This window comes from Bos javanicus, chromosome 19, assembly GCF_032452875.1.
Source record: "Bos javanicus breed banteng chromosome 19, ARS-OSU_banteng_1.0, whole genome shotgun sequence".
In the NCBI taxonomy this organism is placed as follows: Eukaryota; Metazoa; Chordata; class Mammalia; order Artiodactyla; family Bovidae; genus Bos; species Bos javanicus.
The window spans coordinates 24,193,028-24,210,833 of NC_083886.1; the positions used below are offsets into that span (position 1 = coordinate 24,193,028).

The 17,806-nt window shown below is 39.9% G+C and overlaps 2 protein-coding genes across 4 annotated transcripts in view; one reads left to right on the forward strand and one right to left on the reverse strand.

Moving 5' to 3' along the window:
* Positions 1–12,996, reverse strand: part of SMYD4 (SET and MYND domain containing 4) — a 54,241-nt gene extending 41,245 nt beyond the window's left edge. For 2 of the 3 annotated variants that reach the window (XM_061390643.1, XM_061390642.1), the window contains exons 1-2: positions 12,679–12,971; positions 11,773–11,918 (exon numbers count right to left, since the gene is read on the reverse strand). In XM_061390643.1, the coding sequence (XP_061246627.1) occupies positions 11,773–11,906 (134 nt within the window). In that variant the 5' untranslated portion in view covers positions 11,907–11,918; positions 12,679–12,971. Of the gene's footprint in view, positions 1–11,772; positions 11,919–12,678 lie in introns of all 3 variants that reach the window. The other variant, XM_061390641.1, reaches the window with a different exon arrangement.
* Positions 12,997–13,070: 74 nt separating this feature from the next.
* Positions 13,071–17,806, forward strand: part of RPA1 (replication protein A1) — a 46,378-nt gene continuing 41,642 nt past the window's right edge. Inside the window, exons 1-2 of the mRNA XM_061390644.1 lie at positions 13,071–13,245; positions 17,252–17,302. Coding sequence (XP_061246628.1) covers positions 13,213–13,245; positions 17,252–17,302 — 84 coding nt within the window. The 5' untranslated portion in view covers positions 13,071–13,212. The remainder of the gene's footprint in view (positions 13,246–17,251; positions 17,303–17,806) is intronic.

The window sequence follows — 17,806 nt, forward strand, 5'->3', positions numbered from 1 at the left end:
CTGTCGTTTGACTTGCATTTCCCTAATGATTAGTGATGCTAAGAGCATCTTTCCATATGCTTATTTCATGTGCTTATCTTCTTTGGAGAAATGCCTATGCAAGTCCTTTGGCCATTTTTAATTGGGTTTGTTGTTGCTGTTCTTGAGTCTAGGATTTCTTTATATAGGATATTAATCCCTTAGCAGCTATATGATTTGCAATATTTTCTCCCATTCTGTCGGTTGCCTGCAGACAATTGCCAACAGAATAAATACTCTGTTGGTATTGCCACTTGAGGCACTAAATATCCCACTTTTCGTGGAGTCTGATTTGCTTGTTTTTTCTTTTGTTGCCCATGCCTTTGGTTTCAGAGCCAAGAAAAGATGCCAAATCCAATGTCATCAGCTTTGGGCTTATGTTTTCTTCTAAGAGTTTTATAGTTTTAGCTCTTAAATCAACTAAATTACTTGAGTTATTTTTGAGTTAGCTTTTGCAGATGGTTTAAGGTAAAGGTCCAACTTCATTCTTTGGCATGTAGAGTCTAACGTGAAAGCAGATAGAAAGAACCAAGCTCTTTCCTCTAGCCATGCCTTCTCTTTCTAGAGCCCTAGACAGGTAGAGCCTCTTATTCGCTTGATAGGCAAAGCAGTAAGGCCCAGCCCCAGCAGAGCGTACAGAAGATAAGAGCTGAGAAGCTATAGCTTAATAACTAGCATCCATTCACACGTGCACATTTTTTTTCCTGAAAATAAGTGCAGTCATCATGGAAGTTCACCTCTAAGTATTTCACCATGCCTCTACTAAGAATAAGGACATTCTCCTATATCTTGATATTACAATATCATTATCATGCCTAAAAAATTAACTCTAATTCAAATATCATTTAAAATTTCTCCATTATTCCTAAAATGTCTTTTTTTTTTCTTACCCCAACCTGATGCAGGATCAAGGTTCTAATTACTGCACTTAGCCATTATTTCTCTTTAGTGTCTTTTGATAGTTTCATGATTTTTGTTTTATTTTTCATGACTAAATTTTCTGAAGATTCGGGCCAGAAAAATGTTCTACATTCTGGTTTTGTCTCATTGTTTCCTCATGATTAGATTCAGATCAAACAATTTTTGCCAAGAGTATTAGTACATTATTAAATCTGTATACTTTTTGCTGTTTCAAACCAGGAGACACATAATATCAAGCAGTCAGTCCGACCACCACTGGGGATGCTGTTTGGTCATTTGATTGGTGACTGTTAGATTCCTCCAATATAAAGATAACTTACCTCTTGTAGTAAGTAACATTAATAAGTAATCTGTGGGGCTTTGAGGCCATGGGAATAATCTGTTTCCAGTGATCTTTCTTCTAATGGTTTGAGCATCCATTGATGATTATTGCCAGAATTCAGTTATTACATTGGGTGTTACAAAATGGTGATTTTCTAATTTTATCATTATTTTTAAACTTATTAATTAGCATTCTTATGTAAAGACAAATGTTGCCCCCTTTTCTTCTTTTACTTATTTATGTATTTATTTGAATATCACCATGAACTTAAAAAATTCATTTTTATAAACCATTACCATCATCATACTTTTTGATGCTCAGACTGTCCTAAATTTGGACAGTGGAAACTCTCCAGACTGGCTCCTATGTTATTTTTATTTACATAAATCCATTAGTCTTTGAGCATTTCCTTGATTTCTGGAAAGTAGTCCAGCTGTACCAGTATAAAATCAAAACAAATGGAAAGGCAGTGAGTACAGATAATAACTCTGTTAAGGATTCCCTAGGACACTGCAGATTATCAGTGGGAGAGGTTCACTTGTCTCAGGAGGTCTTGATATTGACAAAAGGCATCTAATTGGAGAAAATATTCCTCAAAGACTGTAAATGGCAAAAAAGAAAAGTGCATGCCTGGCTTTAAGCTTTAAAGGCCCAATTCACATTTTCCTTTAACAGGCAAGCATATGGGAATTAGAAATTTAAATCTTTTTTGGTCATTTTAGATTATGATTGGCTAATTTTACAAACAGCTCTCCAGAACTAACTTGTTAAGTAAAGAAGTTTGGGGATGAAGTAGTGAGAGATACACAGAACAAATAAAAACAGGGGGAAAAATTAACTTCAGGGAAAACAAGAGTTGTATCAGAAAGGAAATGTAATTCAAAATATACTTTGTGGTTCACATGATATCTACAGAGACATAATGATATACACAGTGAAAACTGGTTTAACCAGTATCATATTCTATTAGCTATACAATTGTGGATCACAACAGACTGTGGAAAATTCTGAAAGAGATGGGAATACCAGACCACCTGACCTGCCTCCTGAGAAACCTATATGCAGGTCAAGAAGCAACAGTTAGAACTGGACATGGAACAACAGACTGGTTCCAAATAGGGAAAGGAGTACGTCAAGGCTGTATATTCTCACCCTGCTTATTAAACTTATATGCAGAGTACATCATGAGAAATGCTGGGCTGGATGAAGCACAAGCTGGAATCAAGATTGCTGGGAGAAATATCAATAACCTCAGATATACAGATGACACCACCCTTATGGCAGAAAGCAAAGAAGAACTAAACAGCCTCCTGATGAAAATGAAAGAGGAGAGTGAAAAAGTTGGCTTAAAACTCTACATTCAGAAACCTAAGATCATGGCATCTGGTTCCATCACTTCATGGCAAATAGGTGTGGAAACAATGGAAACAGTGACAGACTACTTTTTCGGGCTCAAAATCACTGCAGATGGTGACTGCAGACGTGAAATTAAAAGATGTTTGCTCCTTGGAAGAAAAGCTATGACCAACCTAGACAACATACTAAAAATCAGAGATATTACTCTGCCAACAAAGGTCTGCCTAATCAAAACTCTGGTTTTTCCAGTGGTCATGTATGGATGTAAGAGTTGGACTATAAAGAAAGCTGAGCACAGAAGAATTGATGCTTTTGAACTGTGGTGTTGAAGAAGACTCTTGAGAGTCCCTTGGACAGCAAGGAGATCCAACCAGTCCATTCTGAAGGAGATCAGTCCTGAATATTCATTGGAAGGACTGATGCTGAAGCTGAAACTCCAGTACTTTGGCCACCTGATGTCCTTGGAAAAGACCCTGATGTTGGGAAAGACTGAAGGTGGGAGGAGAGGGTGATGACAGAGGATGAGATGGTTGGATGGCATCACCAACTCAATGGACATGAGACTGAGTAAGCTCCAGGAGTTGGTGATGGACAGGGAAGCCTGGCATGCTGCAGTCCATGGGGTCACAAAGAGTCAGACATGACTGAGAGACTGAACTGAACGAATACATTGTGAACTATAATATAGTTATGACAACAGAATGAGGGAAAAACAAAAATATACATGGAGAAGGCAATGGCAACCCACTCCAGTACTCTTGCCTGGAAAATCCCAGGGACGGAGGAGCCTGGTGGGCTGCCGTCTATGGGGTCGCACAGAGTAGGACATGACTGAAGCGACTTAGCAGCAGTAGCAGCAGCCTGCATGTGAATTGGGAGTAAGAGAGCTAGATTTGGCATCTAAAACTAAAAACTCAAAACTAACATTATTACCATACTGTTTAGCAATATGAAATTAAATACTGGAAGAAACAGTGAAAATAATTTTAAATATCAGTCTTTGGGGAACAGAAATGGGGGAAAGTAAGACAGAGAATTGCTGTTTTTCTTTATAAGCTTTGAAGTATTATTTGACTTCTTACATTATATGCATATTCTGCTGTGCTATGCTTAGTTGGTCAGTTGTGTCCAACTCTTTGCAACCCCATGGACTGTAGCGCACCAGGTTTCTCTGTCTGTGGGATTCTCCAGGCAAGAATACTGGAGTGGGTTGCCATGCCCTCCTCCAGGGGATCTTCCCAATCCAGGGATCAAATCCAGGTCTCCCACACAGCAGGGAGATTCTTTACTGTCTGAGCCACCAGGGAAGCCTGATATGCATATTACTCTGATGAAACATGAACTAAAAAAGGAAAATATTTCCACTTAATAAGGTACCATGTCTACACAGTTTTACAAGATTTTCTACCCGCTTTAAAGAATCAAATAATCCCTACAATACATGAATTATTTCAGAGCACATAGAAAGATGGGAAACTCTCCAATTCAGGCTATGAGGCTACCATAACCCTGATACCAAGAGCTGACAAATAGAGCACAAAAAAGAACATGCCATCTAATACCATTTCAGAACACAGATATAAAAATCCTAAAAATAACATCAGCAAATTGAATCTAGCCATGTGTTAAAAAAAATGATAGATAATAACCAGAGTTTACCTCCAAAACAGTTCAACTTTAGTACATCTACTGATACCAATTTTGCATTAACAGATTAAAGGAGAAAAAGAAAATGATCATTCCTCTTAGAAGACACTAATATATAAAAAGAAAGAACTGATAAAATTCAGCACTTATTTATGGTGGAATGTAAGGCAACTTCCATAAACTGAAAAGGGTATTATATAATACTATATCCCTGTAGCAATGTCCTAAATGGCTATTACTATTCAACACTGCACTAGAGGTCTAACTAATGCTATAATTAAAAGGTAGAAGAGCTACAAATATTGGAAAGGAAGATTACTGCTTGCAGATATACTTCCTAAAAATTCTAACTGGACTGGCATAAAAATGATGAAATAATGTGAAAGCAGTTAGGTGGCCTGTTACGATTCCTAGGTTATGTTTATACCATCGATCATCAGTTAGATAATTTAATTGGGGGGTAAGTCTTATTCACAAGAACAACAAAAACCTTGTAAGAAGTAAGAATAAATCTGAGAGGAAATGTACAAGATCTGTATAAAGAAAATGATAAAAAAATTTTACTTATGGACATAAAAGAAGCCCTAAACATGTGGCAAGATATACCCTTTACTTGAATGAGGAAATTTAATATTGTAAAGATGTCAAATCTCCCTAGATGAATCTATAAATCTAACACAATTCCAAAAACCCAATGACACTTTTTATTGAACTTGACTGTCAATTCTGAAGTTCACATGGGGGAAATGTATATAAGAATAGCCAAGATAGTCTTGAAAAAGAAGAATGACCCTGTGTGTGTGTGGGAACTTGGCTTAACAGAGAGCAAAGCCACATTTGTACCAGACTTTTCTGCCTTCAAGTGCTCTTTCTCACTACATCTGGTAATAAAATCTCAGGGGAAACCATTCCTTGTGGTTGGAGGAGGACTGACTCCAATTTCACAAGAGGGTTGGGCATGTGGTACAGGCCTGGCCACTCAGAGGAGCCCACGCCTTTGGTTGAAGGGGTATGCATGCCACCAAAGATAGGTTGATCAGAGTCCCACCCATTTTTTTTGGCCAAAGCTCTTGGAAAAGATGACCTCTTTTCTTGTAGTTATTAAGCTATTATCAGGGTGTGCTCAAGGCTACCAATGGCTATCCTGAGTACCAGGGGGAGAGAGTGCCTGACAGATGAAGAGATGGGAGTCTGATGACATCTTCTGAGCTCCTGGACACAACTTTGCGAAAAAATAGGCCTGCCTTTCTGCACATCCTAGTTTCATAGCCTGTAGATTTCCTAATTTGGGCTGGGTTCTGTCACTTGACTGAAAGAATTCTAATATTATACTATAAAATCACAGTAATTAAAACCCTTTGGTTTTGGCACAGAAATAGAGCCTAGGAACACATTTACAGATAAGTAGGAATTTAATTTTTAATAAATGTGGCATTTTGAAGCACTGGGGAAAGGATGGACTATTCAATTAATGATGTCAGGAAATCATCTGGGGAATAAAACTTAAAACATTCCCTCACATCGTATACAAAAAATAAATTCCAGATGGATTAGAGAGCTAAAACTAAAACACAGAGCTACCAAAAGAGTTAGAGGAAAATAAAACATTTTTTATAATCCCAGGGAAGAGTAGACTACCCTAAGACACATAACCCAGAAGCCATAAAAGAAAATGACAGATATGGCTGCATAGAGGTTAAAACACATACACACAATTTATGCACGAGAGACACCATGAGTAAAAATTTTAAAAAGATAAATAATAGACTAGGAGAAAGATTGTAGCATGTACCATAAAGAAATACATAGCCAGAGTCATGAAGACTTCTTATGAACAAGAGAAAGATAAATGATCCACTAGAGAAATGGGCAAAGGACAGGAACAAAAAATTAACAGAAGAAACAGAAATGGGTAACATCGCAAATGGTGTTACTGTAACTAGTCATCAGAAAAACGGGAATTGAAACGTTATTTTGTCCTTAAGGGTGCCAAAAATTAAAGACTGTTGCTTTCTAATGGTGGTGAGAGTATGTTTATGATAAATGGGTAAAGCCTTCTTGGAAGACAATTTGGCAGTTATTTGTTAAATTTTCCGTGCTTATAACCATTGATACAACAAATCCTCTTTGAACAATCCATCTTAAGTTCTAAATATATGTACAAAAATATACATATAAGCTGTTCACTGCAACAGTTTTTTAACAGTTAAAAAAAAAACAAACCCACAACACTATTTTACCATTTCCCAAACACAAGAATCTTACAACAATTTAACACCATTTACTCATCTTGCCCTTTGAACTACTGATGTCATGTCTTTGAAATGTTTTAAATCCCATAAGACGTTAACATCATTGTTTTATTTTTGTCATCATTTTAAATAATTAATTCAAAACTATTTACCCACATACATACCTTTTCTGGTGCTTTTCCTTCCTTTCTGCAATCACAATGCTTCCTAACCTGAAGAACTTACTTCAGTATTTCTTAAATAAGCTCTGATTTGCCAAAGAATCTCTCAGATTTTTCTTTTGCATTTATTTTTGAAAGGTACTTTAATAAGGTATAGAATTCTAGGTGGGAAAGTTTTGTCTTACTTTGTTTTTCTTTCACCACTTTAAATGTGCCATTCAGGTGTCTTCTAGCTTCTATAGTTTCACTGAAAAAAACTAGCCATCAGTCATATTCTTACACCCAAAAGGACAATGTACATTTTTTTTCTTTGGTTATTTTGCAGATTTCCTCTTTTTTTCACCTTTAGTTTTGAGCAGTTTGAGTCTGATGTCTCTAGGTGTGATTCTATTTATGTTTACACTGCCTGGGACTTGCTGGGCTTCTGGAATCTGTGGGTTGATGTCTTTTATTAGTTTTAGAAAATCTTTGGTCATCCTTTTAGAATATTGCTTCCATCTGCCTCTCTTCTTTACTGACACTCCAATTACAGGTAAGTTAGACGTTTGATTGTATCCTATATATCTCTGTATGCCATACAATTTTTTCCATTCTTCTTTTCTTCTTGTGTTTTATTTTGTTTTTCATTAACCTGTAAACCACTTTCCTAATCTAATTTTCCACTGCATTCAATTTTCTGTCAAGCTTGAGAATTAAGTTGATTTCAATTACAGTATATTTTGAATTCTGAAAAGTCTACTTTTTTGCCTCTATTATTTAAAAATTACTTTTATTGTGGTAAAATACACATAGTATAAAATTTACCATCTCAACCACTTTAAAGTATATATTCAGTAGTAGTATATACATTCATAATGTTACATAACCATCGTCAACATCCATTTCCATAACTTGTAAAACTGAAACTCTAAACTCATGAAAACAATAACCCTCTATTTCCCCCCACCCTCAGCTTCTGGCAATCACCATTTTACTTTCTGCCTCTTTGATTTTGACTACTCTGGACTACCTAAATTTGATTTTTTTTATAGATTCTGTTTCTTTGTTGCAATCTATTTTTTCATCCACTTAGTCCATCTCCTCTAGTTTCTTCAACATGTTAATCAGAGTTATTTAAAAGTCTGTATGTAGATATCAATCGATCTATTTCTAATGTTAATTTTTTTTCCTCTTCATTATTGGTTATTTTTCTGCCCCTCTGCATGTTTAGTAAATCTGTCTTCCTGACACTGTGTACAAAAAACATAAGGAAGCAAGACAACATCTTCCACCGTCAAAGTGTCTCCCTAGACAGACAGAGTATGAGGGCTGGCCTACATTTACCCAATCAAGAGTTGAACTGGATCAGTGTTGGGCTACAGGCTTACTAAAACTCAGTACATCTGTGGTTTCCTTGGGTGTGGACCTCCTGAGCTTTTGGTTGAGAGACTAGAAGGTCTCTTGTCTCCTCATGCATGAAAGTTTTGGTCTCTGCATGTTTTGAACTAAGATTTTCTTTTTAATAACTTTTTTTTTTTTTTGGCTGTGCCACGCAGCACGTGGGATCTTAGTTCCCCAACCAGGGATCGAAAATGTATCCCCTGCAGTGGAAGCAGAAGACCACTGGATCTTCGCGGAAGTCCCTAGGATTTTCAACTTACCACAACAGAGATGCAGAATCCAGCAAATGGCTTGAGAGGAAGATTGTATGTGTGTTTTTTGTGTACAAAAAGAACACAGGAAAGACCTATGGCCAGTGATCTGGAGGGCTTCCCTGGTGGCACTAGTGGTAAAGAATCTGCCTGCCAATGCAGGAGACACTAGAGACTCACATTCGATCCCTGGGTTGGGACGATACCCTGGAGGAGGGCATGGCAACCCACTCCAGTATTCTTGCCTGGAGAATCTTATGGACAGAAGAGCCTGGGGGCCTACAGTCCATGGGGTTGCAAAGAATCAGACATGACTGAGTGACTAAACCACCACCACCTGGATGTCTACTGGACATTGCCAACTGGAATATGAATCGTTAAAGTTCCTTCCCAAGACAGCTCCACCTGCAGCTTTCCCAGGTGTGGAAATTTCATCCTTCTACCTTTGCCCTGTAGGTCTACATCACGAGAGCCACTTTTGACTTCTCTCATTCTCTAATACACCATATCCCATGTGTCAGGAAATGCGATTAAGTCCACCATTGGAATTCAACCACTTCTCATCCCCACTACTACCACCCTGGCCCAAATTACTATCACCTCCTCTCTCACCTGGATTAAAGCAATAAGCCTCCCAACAAGTCTATCTATTTCCATTCTTGCTCCTCCTATGAAAGTGAAAGTCGCTCAGTCATGTCCGACTCTTTATGACCCCGTGGCCTATACAGTCCATGGCATTCTCCAGGCCAGAATACTGGAGTGGGTAGCCTTTCCTTTCCCCAGGGGGGGATCTTCCCAACCCAGGGATCGAACCCAGGTCTCCCGCATTGCAGGTGGATTCTTTACCAACTGAGCCATCAGGGAAATGTTCCTCCTATAGTATACCCTCAACACAGTGGTTAGAGCAATCCTTTAAAACAGGGATCAGCAAACTTTCTCTAGAAAGCCAAAGAATAAATATTTAGCCTATATGGGCCAAGAGGTAAAAATCAGGCTGTTACATACATACTTCTACAACAAAAGAAAAAACATGCTTTTATTGACAAAATTCAAAATTAATAGTAATAACTGAGCACATTTTAAAACAAGGTCTACTAATGAGAAAATGAAAAACAAAAAAATTTTAAAGGATCGCATTTTGCTAAACTGGAGCTCAAAGCCAATGTCCCCCATCATCAAATTGACTACAAATGTTTATCTGTAAAAACCATTCTTAGCTGAAGGCCACACAGAAACAGGCAGTGGGATGGATTTATCCCGTGCGATGTTGTTTGCTGATATCTGTTTTAAAATATAATCAGATCATATCATTCTCATCTCAAAACTCCGTTAATAGTTTTCTATTGTTGTGTAACAATTACCACAAATTCAGCAGGTTAAAACAATACCCATTTATTATCCTCAGTTCTGTAGATCACAAGTCCAGGTGGGCTTGCCTGAGCTCTCTGCTTAGGGTCTTAAGAGGCTGAAATCAAGGTGAGCTCTTCTACAGAAGGTCTGGGAAAGAATCTGTGCCTAAACTCATTTAGGCGGTTGACAGAAGCCAGTGCCTTGCAATTGTGTGTCTGAGGTTCCCATTTCCTTGCTGGCTGTTAGCCAGGAAGCACTCTGGGCTTCCAGAAGCTGCCTGCATTCCTTGTCATGTGGCTCCATCTTCAAAGCCAGCCAAAGCGCATTCAAATCTTATGCTTTGAATCTCTCTGATTTCCCTTTCTGCTACCAGCTGGGACAAACTCTGCTTTTAAAGGTCTTGCTTGATTAAGGTTATGCCCACCCGGTAATTATATCTCAAAGTCAGCTGGCTTGGGACTTGCATTCCATCTGCCAAATCCCTTCCAAGCAGTGTTTAGGTTAATGTTAGATTAAATAACCAGGGGACAAGGATGGTGGGGGTGAGGGGCATTTTTAGAATTCTGCCTACCACATGCTGCAATAACTTCCTATTCAGAGTAAAAAAATAAGGCACTAATAAAGGACCCACTTGATTGGGAAACCTGCTCCCAACTCCCATGCATGTCCCATTACTCCTCTGATGGTATTTCCTACCACTCGCCCTCTGGCTCACTTTGTTTATTCACTACTACCTGTTCACCCAACTTGCTGTTTTTTAAACCAGGCCAGATACTCTCCCACCTTAGGCTCTCTGCCTAGAATTCTCTTCTGTCAGACATCTACTTTGCTAACTCCTGTATGGCCAAGACTCTGCTCCACTTTTGCTCTTTCAAGAGGCATATCTGACGATATCATTTAATACTACAACCTGTGCTCTTGTTCCTAGCACTGGCTACTGCCCCCAACCCATTCAATTTTCCCTTTTTCAACTGCACTTATCACTTTTAACATATTATACACGTTATGATGTTTATTTCTGTTCTTCCTTGGTAGTAAGGATCTTTGTCTGTTTTAAAAAATTCATTTTATCTATTTTTGGCTGAGCTGGGTCTTTGTTGCTACCTGGGCTTTTTCTCTACTTGAGGTACGTGGACTTCTCATTGCAACAGCCTCTCTTGGTGCAGAGCCTGGGTTCTAGGACAAGTGAGCTTCAGAAGTTTCGGCACACAGGCTCAGCAGTCGTGGCTCCCAGGCTCTTGAGCACAGGCTCAACAGTTGCGGCTCATGGGCTTAGTTGCTCCACAGCACGTGGATTCTTCCTGACCCAGGGATGGAACCCGTGTCTCCTGCATTGGCAGATTCTTTACCACTGAGACACCAGGGTATTTTTTTTAATGATGTGCTTTTGGTTTACTAAGCACCTAGCACAGTAGTTGGCATGAAACAGATGTTCAATAATAATTCACTGAACGAGGTTTTGGGAAATTGTTTCAGTTTCTTATACACATGTGTGTACTAGGTCGTGATGTACAATATGTTTCTTTTTTTTTTTTTAAATATGTTTCTTATTGAAGCGTGTAGTCAAGAGTGTTTTAAAACTACTTAGGTTAGACTATATGACCTCCATGGTTCTTTCCAAATAGAATTTTTTAATTTCTATGTGCAGCCACTGAATCTGCACTGTATCCTTTGGGATATGGCAAGGTGTACAGCCTAGTAACTACCTCAAGGCATGACTACTGAGACATAAAGCTGACACTGACAAAGCTAACAAGCATCCATCCACCTGCCAATGCCGAAGACTCAAGAGACACAGCTTCAATCCCTGGTCGGGAAGATCTCCTGGAGAAGGGAATGGCAACCTGCTTCAGTATTCTCGCCTGTAAAATCCAAAGGACAGAGGAGCCTGGCGGGTCGCAGAGAGTCTGACATAACTGAGCACACACATACCTGTTCTATTGATATAATAGGTTAGAAAGAACTGTGGAAATAGCAAGAACTGCTGAATGCCCCAAAAGAGAAAAATCTGCACTTAACTCTTCCATCAGAAAGAGATATAATCTGAGAGGAAGTCATAAAAGAGAACACCTTCCAGATCAAAACTTCCCTGACTGAAGCTTTCATTCACTTACTGAAGAAGCGGAGATGAGTGAAGAAAGAGATCGTGCAAAGTCTCTGCTGTAGAAATGGTGACCTGAATGGACTTGGGGAGCAAAGACCACTTCTGAAGTATGTATGATTTCCACTCATCCACGGGCAGATCCATGCTACTGTAGATCTAAAAAATGAGTAAGAAAACAAGGAATTCAGTTTTCTACAAATGCATAATTTCAGAAAATCGGTTTCATTCAAGCAAGCATGAAGCAACAAAATCAGATCTTGTAGTCTCTTCCTACAGTTGTTTACATGCCAAGCAAGGATGTATCCTCTCCCGCACCAATTCACATCCCTTCATTCAGAAATATTTACTGAAAACTGACTTTGTTCCCGGCATCGTATTAGGAAACCGTTATACATGATGAATCAGATTTCTTACACAGTTCAGTTTTTTCTTTTCAATCCCGAGGTCACTCCTTTAGTTCAAGCCCTCACCATTTCTTGTCTGGCATTCTTTCTCGAGTGTCATTAGTCTTCAGGCCCTCTGACTCCCCCTCCCCGCTCCCCCTTCCCAATTTAGTCCATCCTCCATACTGAGACAGATGTCAATTCTCTGCCTTAAATTCATTGATGCTCCTCCTAGAACTTAGGGAAGCCCAGTGCAAACCCTTTATTATTTGACCCCTGGCCCACTTTCTGATCAAGTCTCGCTTTTTCCTCTATACCCTACTATCCGAATTTCCACACATCCTTCAAGATGGTGGAAATGGTTCCTACTCCGGGAAGCCTTCCCTGATTTTGCCACCTGTGACGACAGGAGCACACTTTGCGTCTCTCCTGGGGCCCAAACCACGTCTACACTGAGTTAAGGCTACGCACAGCAGAAAACTCCCTCGACGTACTGTGCTCCCCTCTGGGAGTAGAGACCAGGTCTTATTTACCTTGAGAGACCCCCCACTGTGCCAAGCTCAGGGTCTGGCACCTGCGGGAGCTCAGCTCGGGGTTGCTGAAAGAAGCGAGTCACTGCTTTGACTACATTCAGTAGCAGAATTATCAGGGAACCCCTCGAACACGCCTCTGGGCCAGCAGTCTGCGGCTGCCAGCCAAAGGCCGAGCGCGGTTCGTTTCCTAGAGCCCGAAGGGAAAGCTCCCGGAACCCCTCCGCCCTGCGCCCTTGGCGGCGTCCGCGTCACGCTTCGCGCGCCCCGCGGCTTGGCGCCCCGCCCCCAGGCCTCCGCCATCCCGCAACAAGGCCCGGGACCCGGACTCCGGTGGGTCACGTGAGCCGTGTGCCGCGCCTCAGCCAATGCGGTGGCTGCTCGGCCCTCAGACCGCCCCGTGCCGTGCGCACGCCGGGAGGCGGGGGCGGTTCGCGCAGCTCCTCCGGCCAATCGCCTTGGAGCGCGCGGGTCCCCGGGAGTAAAGCCAGGCTTGTGTTGGGGGAGCCGGAGCGCGGGAGTTGTTGCGGCGGAACCATGGTGGGCCACCTGAGCGAGGGGGCCATTGCGGTGAGGCGACGCCTGCGAGCTGGGCGCGGTCCGGGGTGGCTGTGGGCCCTGGGGCCGTGCGGGTGGAGAAGGGGGAGAGAACACAGGAGCCGGAGTGATAGCGGGGGCTGGGGAGGAACCACCGGATGACTCCCTAGAATCATCAGTTAACGTATTTTTATCGTCATCTTTTTAAACATGCTCATGTTTTTCCTGCTTAAGGAATTGAAACAAAGTAAACTATTGATTTCCTCCCATCTCTCTCCTGCAGCCACTTTTTCTTCTTCCCTTCCCCCATCCGCAGCGAAACTTTCTGCAAGAGTTGTCAGTTTTCAGTTCTTTTCCTTGCCTCACATTCCCCTTTAACCGACTCGAATTAGGCACTCCCCTCCCTGATCAGTGTTCTTGCCTGGAGAATCCCAGGGACGGGGGAGCCTGGTGGGCTGCCGTCTATGGGGTCGCACAGAGTCGGACACGACTGACGCGACTTAACAGCAGCAGTAGCTCCCTGATCGCTGTAACCCTGGCTGAAGTCAGCAGTGCCTCCTGGGGTTGTTAAATCCAACAGACACTTTTGAGATCTAAATTTATCAGTTCTCAGCAGCGTTTGACTATTGGGCAAAGCTTTCTTCCGGTAGCATCCTCTTTTTTTGGTTTCTATGGCTCAGCTTGGCTTGTCTTTCCCCGTCTTATTTTCAGATCCTTCTGTAAATTTTTGTTGACTCAAGGCTCAACCCTAGGCCCTCTTCTCCCAAAACAATAAAATTACCGTCTCTATGTCAGTTGCTCACAAGTTTTATTTTTTGTCCAGGGCCAGCTTTACTCTGAAAGACAAACCTCTATCATCTGTGTACTTGATATCTCAAAGACATGTTCCAACATGTTCCAAAGCAAATCTAATATCTTCCTAAATTTGGGCCTCTGCTGTCCCCTGGCTGGATGCATGGCACCATTATTCATTAAGTTATGCCAACCAGAAATGGTCGAGTCATTCTTCCTATAAACTCTGTCACCCTGGCTGTCCAGTCCGTACCTAAGTTTGGTCTGTTATGCCTTCACCTATGTCTCAAATCCAGCTACTTCTCTCCAGGCATACTGGCACCCTTGTTTGTGCCTGGCCTTCTCGCTTTTACCCAGCATAATCTTCCTCCTGCCATTCCTAACACAGCATATTCCTACCTGGTCTTTCCTTTTTTCCAGCTTTTTTTAAAGTAAATTGTAAATTCCTGGTATATTTCATACTCCTGCCTTCCACAGGGGCTTTGAACATTCTTTAACCTGTGCCTACTGCCTGGGTGGTGCTTTTTTAAAAAAATTATTATTGTTATTAGATTTTTTTTTTTTATTGGAGTGTAGCCAATTAACAATGGGTTGTTCTTCATTCTTCTCCTGTTGATTAACATAATCTTCCAAGTCTCCACACAGTTACTTCCTCAAAGAACTCTTCCTTGACTCACTTTGCTAGGCTTAAGTCAAAGTATTTTCAGATCCTAATTCCTGTTTGTTCACCTATTATCTGTGATTTCAGGCAAGATATTAAAGTCTGTCTTTCCTCTTCTGTCACAGGCTAATCATACCTAGTACCTGTTGCCTATGATTAGTGGAAGGATTAAATGAGCTATTAAAGTGCCTAGTCCATGTCTGATACATAATAAATGTGCATTACTTGTTACTTTTTATTAACAGTCGCAGATATGATTTTACATTAAATATAGGTCATTTCATTAATGTCAGTTCCTTTCTGTCTCCCCCCCACTGGATTGTAAATGCTCTGAAGCCTGAAATCTTGTTTGGTTTTTTTTTTTTTTTTGCCCAACACAGTCTGCCCGATTCCTGGAGCAGTGCTGGCCAGTATTAGGTGCCCAATAAATGTTTACTACTTGCGTGTGAGGCAGTGAAAAGAAAGGGACAGAGGTGGATGAAGAGGCACAGTTGGCAAAGTGGAGTGAATATTTTAATACATTAAAAATAATTAACCTTGAGAAGTGATTGCAAATTGTAGTCCTTGTTTCCTTTATAGCCGCAACCCTGCATCTTTAAGACAAATCAGGAATTGTTCTTTACTTTTAAAAACAGTGACTAAGGTATTATTTAAATAATTTGCTGAGTTAGTTTTTGTCACGTTCAAAATTGTAGTATTACTTAGATCTTGTTCATAAACGACAATGAAAATTTATATGTGTGTTTTGGTAGAGAACCTTTGTCAAATTTCTCATCTAAAGCAAGTAATATTTTAGTTCAAAAGACATAGACCCCCAAAGGGCAACTAATGCACACAAATAGTAGGGACATTTTCAGCAAGAGCTAACATGAGAGATTATTCATGAAACTATTGTGGTAAATAGAACAAATAGTATTTCTATCTTAAGTAATTAGGTAATACAAAGAAGGGGGAAGGGAACTAATATTTTTGATCATTTCCAATGTGCCAGATATTTCATTATAGTCAGTACTTACAGTAACCCTGTAAAGTAGATTTTTATCATTAACCCCGTCTTACAGACGAAGAAATTAAAATGCAGAGAAGTAGTTTGTGCACGAGCTGAGGATTTGAACGCATACTTTTGAGCATTGCATTCTGTTGCTTTGTGTTTTTTTCCTTCCAGTTTTACGGAGATATAATTGAAATACCGCACTATGTAAGTTTAAGGTGTAGGGCATAATGATCTGAAACCATTACCACAGTCAGTTTAGTGAACATCTGTCACCTCATACACATGCAAAAGAAAAAATAGTATTTTTTTCCTTGTGATGAGAGCTCTTAGGATTTACTCTCTTAATAACTTTCATATTTAGCATCATTAATTATATTAATCCTGTTGTACATTACATTGAGCCTGGTACTTATCTTACAACTGGAAGTTTACCTTTTGAATAGATTTGTTCGGTTCCTTCTCCCTCTACTTCCTGCTTCTGGTAACCACAAATCTGATCTATTTTTTTCTTTGAGTTTGTTCATTTTTGAAGTGTAATTGGCCTACAAGGTTAGTTCCTGGTGCACAACATAGCGACTTGATATTTCTGTACATTACAAAATGATCACCATCGTTGCTTTGTATTTTTACTAGCAATGGTAATTTGGAATGTTTAAGTCAGTTCTGTCTTAAGTGTATATGTCATGTTATATGTCCCAGAAGAGTAAGTCTTATATTCACTATTTATTGATGGCACAAACGTTAAGAGTAGTAAAGAAATACATGTATTCTGTTTTAGACTCAGATAGAACAGAAAGGTGCTTGATGAAATTACTAACCTGCCCCTTCCCCTAATTCTGTTCCCCAGTAATGGCCACTTAAAAATCAGACTTCTTGGCAGTCCAGCAGTTACAGTTCTGTGTTTCTAGTGCAATGCACGGGGCTCAGGTTCAATCCCTGGTCAAAATCTAAGGTCCCACATGTTGTGGGGCATGGCCAAAATAAAGATCCCATTTACTGAAGTTTAATTAGATTTACATAAAGTAGAAATTATGTTGCATAAGATTTGCACACTATTAGTCTGTAATACATCCAACTGTACACAGTAGTACATCAAGCCATATGCCGTTTGATGAATTTGGACAATTCAAAAAGTATAGAAGGACACAGTGCAAGGTCTGCCTCCAACTAGATGATGTATCCCCCATCACCCAGTTCCTCTTACAAGAGGCAACTAGTGGTATATAAACATTTTCTTGAGGCTGCATAATACTCTGTTTTAAGGGTTTGCTATACTTATTTGTCTGATTCCCACTTAATGGACATTATAGGGAAATAAATGTGCTGTTATGAATAATGAGTACATATGTGATGCCAGTATTTTATGAATACATACATGAAGTAAATGTATATTGTTGGTAAGTATGAATCCCACTGTTATAATTTGTCCAGAGTGATAAAGAACTTAAAGTGGATTCTCAAATGGTAAGCTCTGAAAGGAATCTTTTACTAATGTTATCTGTGGTTTGTTCCAGATACCAAACTAAAAATACGTCAAGTTTTAATCATGATTTGAGCACCTGTCTCACAAGAATCCGTTTTTACTTTTTCAGGCCATCATGCAACAGGGAGATACATCTATAAAACCCATCCTCCAAGTCATTGTGAGTATCTCCATATTTTTATGTCAAACATTTTTTGAACTTACATATAATTATAAATTACATTTCATAGAGGACATACAGTCCACTTTAGGAAATTTGTCCACTCTAAATTCTCTTCATCATCACAAAATTAGTCCAGTCCATGTTGTAACTCTGAGAGAGAAACTGGGCTTTATTTTTCTGTTATGTTAGTCAGAGTTTGATCTCTGGAGGTTCCAATTTGAAGCTTTGCTTTTCTCTTATACTGTATTGCTACCCATTTTTATTTAAGAAAAGTATCATTTCTGTTTTTGCTACAACATTGTTGTTATTCCCATTTCACAGATGATGAAACAGGCTCAGAGAGGAAGCAACTTGTCCAGTTTATACAGTAGAAAGCAGTAGAACCCTGATCTGTACCCAGGTGGTCTGACTCCAGAGCCCACCTGCTGAACCCCTGCTCTTGATTATCTCATCTTAGGAACAGCTTTCTAACCCAAGTTCAGTGCGTCATCATTCTGTTAT